Source organism: Amblyomma americanum, chromosome 2, assembly GCF_052857255.1.
Source record: "Amblyomma americanum isolate KBUSLIRL-KWMA chromosome 2, ASM5285725v1, whole genome shotgun sequence".
Taxonomy (NCBI): Eukaryota; Metazoa; Arthropoda; class Arachnida; order Ixodida; family Ixodidae; genus Amblyomma; species Amblyomma americanum.
The window spans coordinates 40,833,962-40,848,253 of NC_135498.1; the positions used below are offsets into that span (position 1 = coordinate 40,833,962).

At 44.5% G+C, this 14,292-nt stretch overlaps 1 protein-coding gene across 1 annotated transcript in view; it reads right to left on the bottom strand.

The window, feature by feature from the left end:
• Nucleotides 1–7,414: 7,414 nt before the first annotated feature.
• Nucleotides 7,415–14,292, bottom strand: part of Cpr (Cytochrome P450 reductase) — a 38,425-nt gene continuing 31,547 nt past the window's right edge. Inside the window, exons 12-15 of the mRNA XM_077654020.1 lie at nucleotides 13,402–13,551; nucleotides 11,906–12,170; nucleotides 10,938–11,169; nucleotides 7,415–10,791 (exon numbers count right to left, since the gene is read on the bottom strand). Of these exons, the coding sequence (XP_077510146.1) occupies nucleotides 10,647–10,791; nucleotides 10,938–11,169; nucleotides 11,906–12,170; nucleotides 13,402–13,551 (792 nt within the window). The 3' untranslated portion in view covers nucleotides 7,415–10,646. The remainder of the gene's footprint in view (nucleotides 10,792–10,937; nucleotides 11,170–11,905; nucleotides 12,171–13,401; nucleotides 13,552–14,292) is intronic.

A 14,292-nucleotide genomic window follows, 5' to 3' on the forward strand; every position in this document is an offset into this window, starting at 1 on the left:
CATTGCTGCTTTTGTTGTACAGACGCAAACACGCGCTTAACCGGTGGCTAACCAGCCGAACGTTGCTCTGGGCGACGGATTATCAGTCCAGGGGAGGATGGCAACAATGGGGTGTCGCGCAGCACACGTGTTTGAGAATATTTCTCCCTCTCCTGCCCGCTCCTCGTAAAATGGTGGTGCTGGCCGGGCAGTAGTAGCAGCAGGAAAGGCTCTGCAAGTGCCCATGCCCATGCCCATGCGTTTTCGCGCTTCACTGCTGGGGTTCTAGATCCAAGTTCTGCATCTGTTGACAAGCTCCATTCATTCTGTCGCACCTGAGCGCGTGGGAAAACCAAACTAATGAAATGAAAGGCTTTTATAAGCTAGTCGACAGCTACAGGAGTGCGTGTGACACTGTCTAGCGTGTTGTCACTGTTGAAGTACCTAATTAGAACGTGTAGGTTTCAGTTACCTGATGACAAGCAGAGTGAGCCAGGATCCAGCAGGGCATCTTATCAGAAGTGTGCGCCAGTCTTGGTTTTGGCTGCAATACCCATATCCAGTGCCTGAGCAGACGTTCATACTGGAATCTGCCTTGCATTTAACAACCTTTCCCACTCAGTTTCTATGGTAAACCTCGAGCTTGGCATCCTCATTGCCATTTTGTACGCAGATGCTGGCCAGCAAAGCAGTCCCAGTGGCCCTCAGGAGCTTGATAGAATTCTAGATGCAGATGTAAATGCAGCAGAGGCAGTGCTTAATTCTGAAAATACCGCCATACCATTGCACTTGCACTGTGGCATCAAGTGACAGGCGGCTAATATTCTAATGTAGAAGCTTGGGCGTGTTGGTGGTGGATCACGTGGTCATGGTGAGAAAATTTGTTTTTTTTTTTATATTTGATGGCTCTGCTATGTGTAAGGTAGACCATCACTAGCTATGTAACATACAGCTTTCTATCGTAGCATGTAAACTTGATTTTGGGTTGGTTAGCTTGAATAGTAGGGGTGTGCGAATATTGAAATTTTCGAATACGAATCGAATACGAATATGAAGAAAAAATGGCTTCCAATATCGAATCAAATATCTGGTCAGCGCAAAAAATAAATTCAGAAAAGATAACCAAGCAAAAATTGTTGCTGATATTTTTTTCAAAATAGTGTATGGCGTTTTCAACTGAAATAAAACTAGACTGCCTGAGCACCGCATAAAAAAAAACATGATGTGCACAAAAATGTATACTACTTTATTGAACTGCATAACAGTATCCAACCTGTAATGTGGTCAGGCAAAATGCAATCCATAACATGACAAGACTGGAAACAAAAATAACATGATGGCTAGTAAAACCTCATTAAATCGGAGTTCGAAGAGCCGACAAATGCCCAGGTTATTTGAAGGTCGATTTATAAAATGCCCCGCGGCCCCTGAAAAAAAAAAAATTGCGAAAACGCTGTAGTCTTATGAGGCGGCTCTATCGTGCAAACACCTGTAATCCCGTGACGAGCACAGAGTTTCGGCGTGCTGGAAGACATCGCGAGATAGGAACGCGCATTGACGTCGGAATGGCGAGACTGTTTCTAAAAAAGAAAAAGAAATGACGAGCGACATGTCAGTCAGCGTCTGAAAGCTGCACGGTGCTGAGATTGGGCTACTGGCGAATGCGCGGGCCGACAGTTGCCATTGCAACGGGCGAGTGGCCAAGCTCAGAAACCAAAACTATGCGGCCACGTTATTTTTTTGACCTAGTGACAGGAGCCCTCCGAACATTGTCACGCCTGCCGTTAGGCCCACTTAAGAGGTGCATGGGTTACAGTGCACCATGCAATACGGGGAATTTTTACAGGATCGCTTGCCCTGTTGTGACACCTCGACTCGCCCCTTTGGGAGCCTCGCGCGAAATTCCGCAAGCAGGCTTTCCTGCATAGCGTAGTTGACCAAAACAAGATGGCGGTGGTCACGCTCAGAGAGTTAAGGCGACAGAACGAATGCCATGGGTGTGGGCATTAATTAGATAACATATTACGGAAGGATAACAAAATAGATGCGCTTTTGTGTTGCAATTATTAGAAGCAGGTGGCCCCCCATGTTCGCAGCACGCGTGGTATGTGGGAAAGCCCACTTGCGGAACTGCGCACAAGGTCAAGCCTAGCGGCATCGGATTGCGATCGGTCCACGCGATAAACGATGGAGAAGAAAGAGAACAGGGCCTATATATTGTTTTCCTGGAGCTTTAAACTCTATATTCAGATAATTTGCCCAGATATTGCGCTTTTGCAACAATCAGATTTACGAAAGTCGGCGCGGTATACGATCGCTGCCGAGTATTCGGGAATTTTCGAATATTCGGAAATTCACCAATATCATTTCTCGATTACGAATATGAACCGAATATGAAACATACTCGATTCGTATCCGAAATTTCAAATATTTGCACACCCCTATTGAATAGTACTTCCCAAGGCAAAGCAACAGCAGTTTTCCTGTCCGAAAACATTGAAAAAAAGGACCACAATTAGATTTTATCGCACAAAGCAGATTTAAGTTTTTGGATAGTGGAATGAATCACCGGCCTGTGAAGAATTGTCTGGTCAGACTTTTATCAAAAGCTGAAAACAAGGCCTGTGAAATACCAAGCGGCACTGGGTATTGAACCCAGCACCGTCCACATGCAAGGCACATGCTCAAATTTCTAGGCCACTGCCTGGCAATTACTAGGTAGTCTTAAAATTTTATATTAGGGTAATTGATAACTCAAGCAATGTACTTTTTTGAAGGAAAATAAATTTGTACCACTCCCTTTAATAGAGTAACTTACATGAACATTTCACTTCTTGTCAAAGACATGTAGACGTTGTGGCAGTAGTGGTGGTGTTGTTAAGGGCCACACAAGATTGGCCTAGCGTTTAAAATTGCAGAATTGGTGCACCTGTATTAAATAATCTATAAACAAATCAACTCCTAGCTCTGCTCTGTCATAGAAAGAACTATTAGGTTATGCTTGTGGAAATGTCAACAATAGCCTCATCACATAAAATTATTTACTTCTCTTCCTCTGAAATCAAATACATATTGATCCATTAGAAATGCCACAGAGTAGCTTTAGTACTGCATGGGACCCTTGTTTTGTGGAAAGTGAATTCACGAGACTATATAGTTAATCTTTAGGAAGTATGTAATGGAACAAGCACGAAAATAACGTGATAACATAAGTGCTTTTTCACAACTGTATTATGTTATTGACAAATGCAGTTTTGGATATCCCAAGAAAGCAGCAAGACAATAAGAAGAAAGCAAGAAATACAAGGAAGCTCATAAATCCATATTATGCTTATAAAATTAAATCCTAAAAAAATGAGAAAAACCCTTGCACATGAGTAGATGCAAGGTAGTCAAGCTCTCTTCTGTATCATTTAATCAAGGGCTGACTGACAGAATTTTCATGCTAAATAGAAAGCTTTGATTTCACGGGTGCACTAATGATTGTTTGGATGAAATGCTTGCCGCAAAGATAATTGGTTGAAAATTTACATTTTGACAACACACTGACATAAGTGATGGCCTGAAAGTTGACAGTGATCTATGATGTCCTCTTACTTTCACATTAAAGCAATGCCATGTATGACTAACATTACGTTCACCACATTTCAAAGGGCATATGATATCGCTCCAGTTTGCAAGGCACAAACTTGTACTCGGGCTTGATTTTGAATTCATTGCTGTTTTTTTTTTATGTATTATTAGTTGTGATCTCGCAAGTCCACAGGCCATAGAAAGCTTGATTGAGGGAGATAATATTGCACCCACATCAGACCACCTTGCCACATTCCTAACTGAATGAAGACATGCTTCATGTTGTCAAGTAGCCATGCATGCATATTTAGCCGAGAGCGCTTTGTGTGTTGTGTTTGGTTTTACCACACGTAAGTGACTGGCTTATGCCACAGTGCCAAATACGAGAATAGAAGTCTGTTTTTATCATTGAAAAAATTTTTCCACTCTATATTTTGTGCAGATTCAGGCATGTTATATCAGGCCCCATTCCTTCCTGAGAGCACGTTTAGTATGTTTAGAGATTAGGAGGCTTTCTTTTTTCGCGTGTTCATGTGTGATAAGAACGTCAGTTTTTTATTGAATGTTATGCCCAGAAATTTATGTTCTTGTTTTATTGCTAGCATGGTTGAAGTGTAGGGTGGGGTCATTCTCACTCTTGAGTGAGAAAAGAACTGCTACTGTTAGGAGGAGGTTAAACCCATTTCTGTCTGCCTTGTGATTCGTGGAAGACCCTGCTCCAGGTAGTGAATGCAACTGAATCTCACATGCACCTTTGTTAGTAAGGTCATCAGTGCACAGAGGTCAGACGAAGCAGCAAGCTTCATCCAGAGCTGATCTGTGAGAGGAAAGACCACAGCCACACCAAGGACCTCGCAAAGTATTCCTGAGCAAGCTGATGTGACCACTGCTGGCAAACTGGGCTGGCAACATCAATCTGAAAGTGAAAAGGATTGCACTTGCACATAAACCTCTCTCGAGGAAAGTTCTTCACTTGCAAAATTTCCAGGAAATATATGCAAACCGGTGTTACCCTCCGTAGTTCAGAACGGCGACTGCTGTTAAGTCCCGAAAAATCAAGCGTCACATGCACTGGAGTTACTTTGCCTGCAGGCTCTGCAGAAACAGGCAGCCTTTCGTCCTCATCATTTTGAGCAGTTTTTTTCCTTTCTTCGATCATGAACCAACTAGCCCACAAGAACGTTCTCATAAACGATGCATCGCAACTATGCAGCCATGCAATGTCAATTCAGTTCTGAAAATAAAGTACCATTGGAAGCTCCAGAACATAAATTGGCCCAAAAATCACAAAAAACAAGTTACGAAAAGGTGTGGTACTTGACGAATTCACAATATATTATAATTTCTGTGACGATGGGGCAATATTAACGTTATGGAGTGCCCGTACTGTGGCTGTAGGTGTCGTGCTGACCTGTACCACCTAGTTCGGCATTGTTCAGAGTTCCGCAAGGGACACGACGATGTTTGGAGTTATTAGCGATCAAAAAATTCCTCCCAGCATCCAGCGCTCTTATGACTTTTCCATCCCCTTTTTCTGCAGTGCTGGAGGTTTGCCGGTGCTAGCGACTATATATAGGCGGCGCTGCAATATGGTGCTTGCACGTGGGATGACACCGAACCACTTACAGACACAGTACACGTCATTTGAGCGGTGGGAGGTGATGCTGACGAGGGATCCTATCGAGGACCAAAGAGCCCTCATAAAACAGGTCCGTCTGACAGCTCAAGCCAGTGGAGCCCTGGAATGAGGTCCCCACCCACAAGCCTCAAGAAACATTCCTCTGATTTTATTAAAGTTTAGCTACCTTGCACATGACTACAATACGTGGCGTCACGGGCGCCATCATAGTGAACCACGCACAGCTATCATGGTTAAGGCCAGACCACGCGGCTATAAGCAAATTATATAAGCGGAGGAAGAGGTGAAGGAAAGGTAGGGAGGTGAACCGGAAGAAGAAACAGGTTTGCTACCCTGCATTGAGGAAAGGGATGCAGGGATTAAAGGTGAAGGAGAGAATTGGGAGTAACAGGAAAATTAAGTCAGTATGCAAAGTTGGTAAGCATTCAGTGAAGTCACAGGCTATGCTGCAGGCCCGTCGCTCTCAAGAAGTGGAGCAGTGCCTGGGAGGCCTTCACCGCGGACGATCGGCGCAGCCAGTGGCCCAGAATTCACCTCCCGTCAGCGGGGGTGGATCTAGGCGCTCCAATGCATGGCAGAGAGACTACTGGCACTGTATATGCAGAGCAGATTATAGGAACCTGCAGTTTCTTTCTGTGCTGCTGGTTAGACGTCAACATAACAGCTTTTCACTTTATATTTTCTCGTTTTCGGGCACCTAACTCGGTTGACTTTAGGCTTGCACGGCCCGTTTTTTTCACTGTTCCATCACCAATATTGCCGCCTGCCCTTTGAAACACACACTGAATGAATCCATTCTACTGCTGCCTTGCTTGCCTCTAAAATAAGTGTACTAGGCTACATTACTGTAGATTTTTACATCCGAAAGCTGAGAGAACAAGTTGAGGCACACCACAGTGAAGGGCTCCAGATAAATTCTGACCTATGGTTTTTGACCGGACTGAAAATTGTATTGTATCAATTTTTCTGCACTTTACCTCCATCAGAATGCAGCCCTTGCAACCAAAGTAAAACCGGCTACCCTGTGCTCAGTACAAGTTGGGCTAGTTGGTTGAAGCCTATATGTAGGATTTGGACTTGTCAGTTTAAACCGAGGTGGCGCAACATTTAAGCAGTGCAGTTGTGCATTTTTAAGTAATGAGTATGGAATCAACTAGCATAGTGCTGTTCACTGTTACTTGGTTAAGCAGGTACCTCAATTTCATGCAAGGACACCAGAAATGATGCATAAGTGTCAATAAAAAGTGCCTGTTCTGGCTACTACGACAGTTAAGTGGCAGTTCTCTCACCATCGTCAGCACATAGACCACGTGATGCCCTGCCATCTCTAGCAAACTTTCAGAAATTAACATCCACTGGAATTTTGGTTGAAGGTTCCATCATCTACCTTCCATTACTATTTTTATTAGTGATAGCACTTCCTTCTGCAAGCATAGCCATATGCGTTTTACCCTTAATGACCATTTGTGCATTACACAGGCAAATCAAGTTCCGAAGCTGACAAAAAAAACAACATAACTATAAGTGAGTTCTCAATGCACATGTATCATTATATAACCGAAAAAAAAAAAAAACCAGTAACATACCCTTAGAAAATATCCCCCCCCCCCCCCCCCAAAAAAAAAACGTTCTGAAATAAATGCTGAAACCAGATTGCCAAATTTAAAAAATATACGACCAAAAAGGCCAACTTCTATGTGGAACAGGGCAAGGAACAGCAGCAAAGGTATTGTTAGCCTCATTTCTCACGCTTTTTTATTAATCTTTGCAATTTTGGTCTTGACTGTTATTTGAGTCCTGTTATGTGTTCCATAACTAGCAGCATCAAATGACAAGCATTGACTATTACAAACCTCCACTGTGCACAACTAGCACAGGCTCTACCATCAAATGTAAGGTAGCAGGGTCCGCCACCACTCATTTTCTGGTTAAGATTACATGCTACAGAAAATAAACAAGCTGATTGTCAACACCTTTTCTCTCTTCTCTACCCATTTTCCAGCCTTATTCGCACTTCCAAAGATGGTCATCATTAATGCGCATTACAGCAAACCATTTTGGCTGTGGATTACAGCCAAATGAACCCATTTCACTTTCACTCCAGAAGCAAATTTTCAACTAATTTGCACATTGGCCAACACGTAGTAGAACCGAATCTTGCTCAAGAAATGACAACTGTCACGCAATGAATGGTTTGGTGAAGGAATGTCAGAAGAAAGAGCATTGTAAATGGAAGCATGGGCTTTATTTAAACAATGTACCAGACCAAATTTAAAATATATTTCTCCCTAAAAACATTTTGTACATGATAGCAAATATAAAATTCAAAAAAAATTTAATATTGCGATGTCAGCATGAAAGACCAAAAACACAACAGGTAGGTTTCTTAAAGCCATTCAGGTCTTCAAAGAAAAAAAAATACAAAAATACATCTCTCTAAAAAATGCCTCACTTCTAGGAGCCAAAAAACATTTGGCAACAACAATTACACACACCAGTAGACACAAGCAGTGAACCACAAACTCTACCATGGTACACCACGCGGGACAGTTAAACCCGAGGCACGTTTCAGGACATGGCCGCCGGCAGCAAGTACAACTGTATGTGTGAAGTATCTAAGGCACTTTGAAATGGAAGCGCCTCGCTGCCCAGGAAGCATGCAGCCTCAGTCACTGTTACTAAAAACTGAGTCAGCGTCCACTCAGAAATGTGTATAGCACGAAATGGAGGATGGTGCCATGCACTTTGGACCAAAAACTTATGCATCACACTTTCTCCAGTCTAAAGTACGAAACTCCAGCTGATTAGTCTTGCAGTTCACAGTAAAGGAGTGACTGTACAATATTACAGCTCCTCTTGGCCAGCACACTAATGAATGCAGAATTTTCAGTACACAATGCAGCTTTCTTCGGAGGAGGGGTGACAACCAAACCTGCTCAAAAATATCTCGCCGTGTGGCCTGGCTCATTCTTTACTTCTGAACACAGGCTTGCATTGACACAAGAGGACACCACAGGCTTCACATGCTCAAAGCTGCATTGCTCTTCGGACAAAGGCAGAGCATCTAAGTTTCAAAACACTCAACGCACAAAAGCTGCACTAGAAATGCCCGATGTGCATAAAGCAGCCTGTGCTTCTTGTCCTTACACATTTCCCAAGGCCTGCACAGCAGTGGAATAAATATCAAATTGCGACAAAGAAATGTGTGCGCTTGCAAAGGAAGTCACATGCACCACGCCCCTTCCTCATCTCTGATACGACAGTCGAGATGAGGATGTCGACGCTGTTCCTTTCATTATGCGGCATGTTCAAGAGGTTGCATAACTCTACAAAGCTGGTCAGGTAGATGTACACTTATAATGAGCAGCAAAAAAAAAAAAGAGGGACTTTGTTAATAGGTTCGTTAACAAATAAACAAACACACCAGGACAACAACAGATGCACATCTCGGAGAGCACTGCAGTTTCACGTCACAACCACTCGAGGTCGCAGTCTCAACACCACATGAACAAAAGAGCTTCACCAAAAGCGAAATCAGGTAAAAAGACAGGCTGCCCCACAACCGCAGTTATCTGCCAAAGATTTGCACCTTACGAATCGCAGTGCTCTAGTTCAGAGGAAGTATAGGTTTAAAAGAAGATCAAATAATCCCTAACAATGATGTAATGACCGACATATTTGTTATGATAATCGTATAATTTTTAAACCCTGAACACTTCAGTGACAAGTGTCATGTTTACCCTAGCTTGCCACATTCATTAGTGGACTGTAAATGTTGCAAAAAATTTTGAGTACAAATCAACCATTTTTTATTTGATTTAATTTTGTTTGCAAATGTAATACTATGAGAATGAATGCGATCCCTCTGATATTTAGAAACAAGAAATTTTCAGTAAGCTGTTGACACCTGAAAGCATTCTTTCACTTTCACTACTCGGACAGTATTAATATTTATAGTTCTTTTCAAAGAACTAAGGCACCTTGCAGAGAACTGGCATATGTACCACAAATTCCTAGCACTGCATCCATCAGGCTCCTTGCACCATGTACTACTGCGCTATATTCGCAAACAAAATTGAGACAATAAAAAAAGCATGTAAAGCATTCCTATCCCAAAACAGCAATAACTCCGAGAACGATGAAATTACATAAGCAACATCTACTTTGCTTAGCAAACTATTCAGTGGCAAACACTATGCAGGTTAATAAACTAAATGAAAGCTACTGACTCTTACTTTGCACATGCCCTGGTGTATGCTACTTTGTTCAACTTGCAGATACACCCACACGTAAGCCTGACACATTACAAGTAACATAGAAAAAAATTGTATCTGTCAAGCACCTACCTAAACAGGTAAGTCAAAAATTCGTGATAAAAGCAAACAGTTTTAAACGTTATTGAGCAGCGGTTCTAAGCACAAGAAGAATGCTGAAGAATTGCCTCTAAAAGCATAAAACATGCACGTGATGGCAAATAAAAAATCAAACCTTCGCAATTCTTATGCTTGGCATATGGCAATACACAGGCCCAGGGTAAATTCCTGAATTTTTAAGCAAAGTCGCAGTTCACATGTTGAACATTATCTACAGTTTATGCCAATGAAGTAAAAAAACTCTGCACACTTTGTGACAAACCAAATGCATCTTACTCCTTTGTTCCAATGCTCTCACGGTCAAATCACCGAAACTACCTACATTACCGTAGAATTGAACAATACTACTAAAATGGCAGAAGATCATTAGGCTGTGTAAACGCAACTTTGTTCGAATGTCGCGACATCAGGAGCACACACACACCCACACTTTACAAGCAAGCAATAATGGAATGCTATGATTATTTGCATGTCTCGGCTATGCTTTCGAGCAGGCCAGTATATTTTGTCACTGACACTTGAAAAGCTTTTTGATACCAGCAAACTACAGGCAACAAAAACCTTTTTGACAGAAATAGGACCGCAAAGAGAGAGACAGAGAGACCCAACAATGCATGAAAGCAGCAAACGAGACACAAAGAAAGCGACTCGCCAGGACGGCAAAGCGGAAGCACAAACACCACGAAGCCAAGAGACAATGGGACACGACCAGCGTGGGACCGGGAATGTGTGCGTGAAACTGGGGTGGGCTCGCGGGCGTGCCACTGCTGCTGCTGCTGCCAGAGCCATGTGGTCGGACAGTGCGGAGTGCCGGTGGTCTCGTCTTGCGAACTGACTACCAATGCCACTGAGAGCCACTGAGTAGTGGGCAGGGGGGAGAGAGACTGTGGCCCCCGGTCACTGTACCATAATCACCGTCGCTGTCGTCATCACCACCACAGCATCCCAGGATGTGTGCACAGTCTCCAGGTGGCGAGGAACGAGCCTCGTGGTGAGCAGGGCACGACAGCAGTGGCGGTGGCGACAATGGGCACGCCCTGCTCCGCCTGGTAATGACTTGCTAGGGTCACCGCCACACGGCATCAACTCCAGACGTCAGCCGAGTAGCGCCGCTGCGACTCCATGCGCTTGAGGTAGGCCACTGCCTCATCTTTCGTCATGTTCCCGTTATCCCGAAAGATCTCTAGCAGGATCTCGTGCACGTCCCGCGCCATGTTGCGTGCATCTCTGCAGGAAAGGGAGACAGGAGGTAATTAGAATTCAATTTAAAAGAGGTAACAATTAAGCTCTTAACCAAAATTGTGTTGATATGTTGCCACAACAAAGCTTCGCTGCAAACCTGGCACACAGTATAGAGGGCAATTGCTGCTCACCCGCAAATGTAGAAGTGGCCATCCTTGCGGCCAATGAGGTCCCAGACCTCATCCTTGTTCTGACGCAGCAGATGTGTCACATACACCTTGTGTGGCTGGTCACGTGAGAAGGCCAGGTAGAGCTTGGTCAGTGTCCCGTTGGCCAGGTACTCCTCCAGCTCCTCCTGGTACAGGTAGTCCTCCTCCTTTTTGCGGCAGCCAAAGTACAACACTGCCTCACCCACAGGCTTGCCTGCATCACCCATCCATGGATAGACAACACAACTGAGGCACCTCCATGAAAATGCATGCCACCCATCATGACTAGCATGAAACAAACAAACAAATTAGGCATAGCAGCCCACACAATGAGAGGCAACTGTAACAAGCTGCACAAAAGCACACCACATTATGTAGGTGCGGTGGTTACTTACGCCGGTGCTTCCTGGGGAGAAAAAAAAAGTTCAAAAGTTTTTACAAAAAGACAGACTCAAATTATAAAGTACACCAACAACGTGCGTGTGCACCTTCTATTCATAAGTGAAGCATAAAAAATAATAAGTACATAACTCACAGCATTTATCTTCCAAATGAAAACTCAGTTCCTAATGCGCAACGCATGAGGTCAACAGAAGTTGAACAAACGCAAGAGGTATGGTTCTATTGCTACAGCACCTTGTCAACAGAGTATCAGAGCTGCTAATTAATGTAAAAACCCCCAAGCACCACAGTTTCAGACAGCAATTCAGCCTTTATGCCTTTGCAAAGTCCATTTGCGATGTTATTCGCTCTCATGTAATCTTCACGATTCGACCAGAAGACAAAAAATACAGCAACCACATTTGCTCATGCACAGGTGAACTTTTTTTCTAAAAATTGTGCTCTCCGAACCTGGAGGCCTGGCTACAAGCGATGAAAAGTAGCGAATAAATGATTTCAATGCTTAATAAATAAGGAAGGAGATAGAGAAAACAAGAGGTAGCACTCACCTTCTCGGCGAAGGAAATCCCTCTCCTGGATGAAGCCCCGGAATGGTGCCAGGCCTGTGCCGGGCCCTACCATGATGATGGGAACTTGAGGCCGCGAAGGCAGCTTGAACTGCGATCGCCGCACATACACAGGCAGCGTGGGCTGAGTGCCATTGTCGGGCCGCTTGTGCGCTAGCCAGCCTGTTGCCACACCGTGGTTGATGCGCTTGGTCGGCGTCTCATATTCCACCTTCACCGCTGTCATGTGGATGCTGTCAGGGTACACCTGTGCAACAGCGCAGTAATGTTTCTCTTTAGACAGCAGCTCCAACCAACAAAACTTCAGAAGAATGAAAGCCCAGCTTTTGACACCTCCAGTTGCACGGCCCTGTCAAGATGCATTACTAAGTGCCTAGAGGTGTCCCACAACTCACCTGTCAGCCACTGCTCGAGCCTTTCAGTCCCCCGTTGCCAGAACCTTTCAGTAACCCGTTGCCCAATCCTTTCAGTCCCAAGTTGCCAGAGACTTTCAGTCCCCCACTGTACGAGTCTTTCAGTCCCCCAATGCCCAAGCCTTTCTGTCCCTCACTGCCCAAGCCTTTCAGTCCCTCACTGCCCAAGGCTTTCAGTCCCTCACTGCCCAAGGCTTTCAGTCCCCAACTGCTCGAGCCTTTCACTGCCCTATTACCTGAGACTTCTAAAAATGCAAAATGGCATTCTTCTGGGCTAATTGGTATGACCATCTGCGGGCCAGCGTAAACTTTGGGATGCAGGGACGTAGAGAGACACACTGAAACAGTGAACACAGCGCTGACTAGCAGCTTTTAATGACAAAGAGTAAAACGGGTGGAAATATACACAGTGGGTAGAGGCGGAGAAAAAGATGGAGAGAGGGCAAAGCGCATGGCAAATGGGTCCGCAACAAAAGCAAAAAATAAAAACAAAACCTTGGAAATGATGACGGAACAGCCGTCAACGAGAATGCAAATCAGTGAAACCAGACAATCTGAGGCCGCATCACTATTCTGTGCGCACATGTGCTGAGAACCGACAGATGACCGAAAATCAGTCCTGAGAGCAGTCGCAACGTAAGATCTAGGCCACAAGACCAGACACTGAAAGAACCAAGCTGCACAAAGCTATCTTGTCAGGGTGTACTTTCTTTTGTGGAAGCACTTTATACACTTTCCCTCTCCTTGACAGTGCCACAAAGATACCCTGCGAGTGCCGTAGCGCAGGGTTGCCGGGGTTCACGGTCTTGTTAAAGTTGTCTTAACTGAAGCATGCCAACCAACCAAATGGTCTCAAATTGTTCATCTTGTATGAGAATTTGTCTTAGCCGAGTTCGTCTTAATGGTAGTCCACTATTTATTTGTTTACAGACTCTCAAATGCCCCATCAAATGAGATTTTACATGAGAGGAAAGCAAGAACGACATCACAAATGTACGGCAACCAAAGACAAGCATATGATCAGTGCATCAGGTGCAACTGTAATTTAAGAACGTCAAGTTCTACCTTTGGTGACGATGAAATGGAGTAGTATCGCGCTTGCAGTCTGGGCATGAGCTCTAGCAGGTGGTCCAGTGGAGGGCGCGTTGACGGCAGGTCCTCCAGGATGTGCACAACGCTGCGGCAGTCATTGAGCACCCACTGCTTGTACAGGCTCTGTAAAAAGACAATGACCCCTCATTAATAATTATGTAACAGTTTGCACAGCACTACCAAGTCCGACCATACCGCTCTCAGATACCGTATTTACTCGAATGTAACGCAACCACGATTGTAACATGAGGGTCAACTTTTCGGGCGTGAAAAGGGGAAAAAAACTACAATTGTAACACGAGGGTAGACTTCGGCCGTGCAACAGAGAAACCGAAAGAACCCGAATGTGACGCGAGGAACCGACATCACACAGTTCTCAGGGTCAAAGACAACTTTATTGAAATACAAGCCAAACAGACATTCCTCTACACCCTCATCCTCACGGCAGTTGTCGCCGTCACTCTCATCATCACAGCTTGACTCTTCTTTGTCATTAGCTGCCTCCCACAGCAGGTCGTCCTCGCTTCCGTCTAGGGCATTTGAAATTGAGCATTTCTTAAATGCGCGGTAGCCCAAATCATGAGGCAGCCTGTACCAGGCTGCTGAAACCCAGTAGGCAATGGTAACGCGCTTGGGCATTTCAGCCTACCTGCAGGTGTTGTTGTTGATCCGCTTTCAATCCACTCCCAGTATAATTGTCGCAAGCGATCCTTGAAGGGCTTGTTCATGCAAACGTCCAGAGACTGGAGAATGGAGGTCATGCCACCAAGTATAACAACGAGATGCATTCGGTCATGCTGTAGCTTTTGTTTGACGCCGGGTGTCAGGTGACCTCGGAAAGAGTCCAGAACCAATATTGCTTCC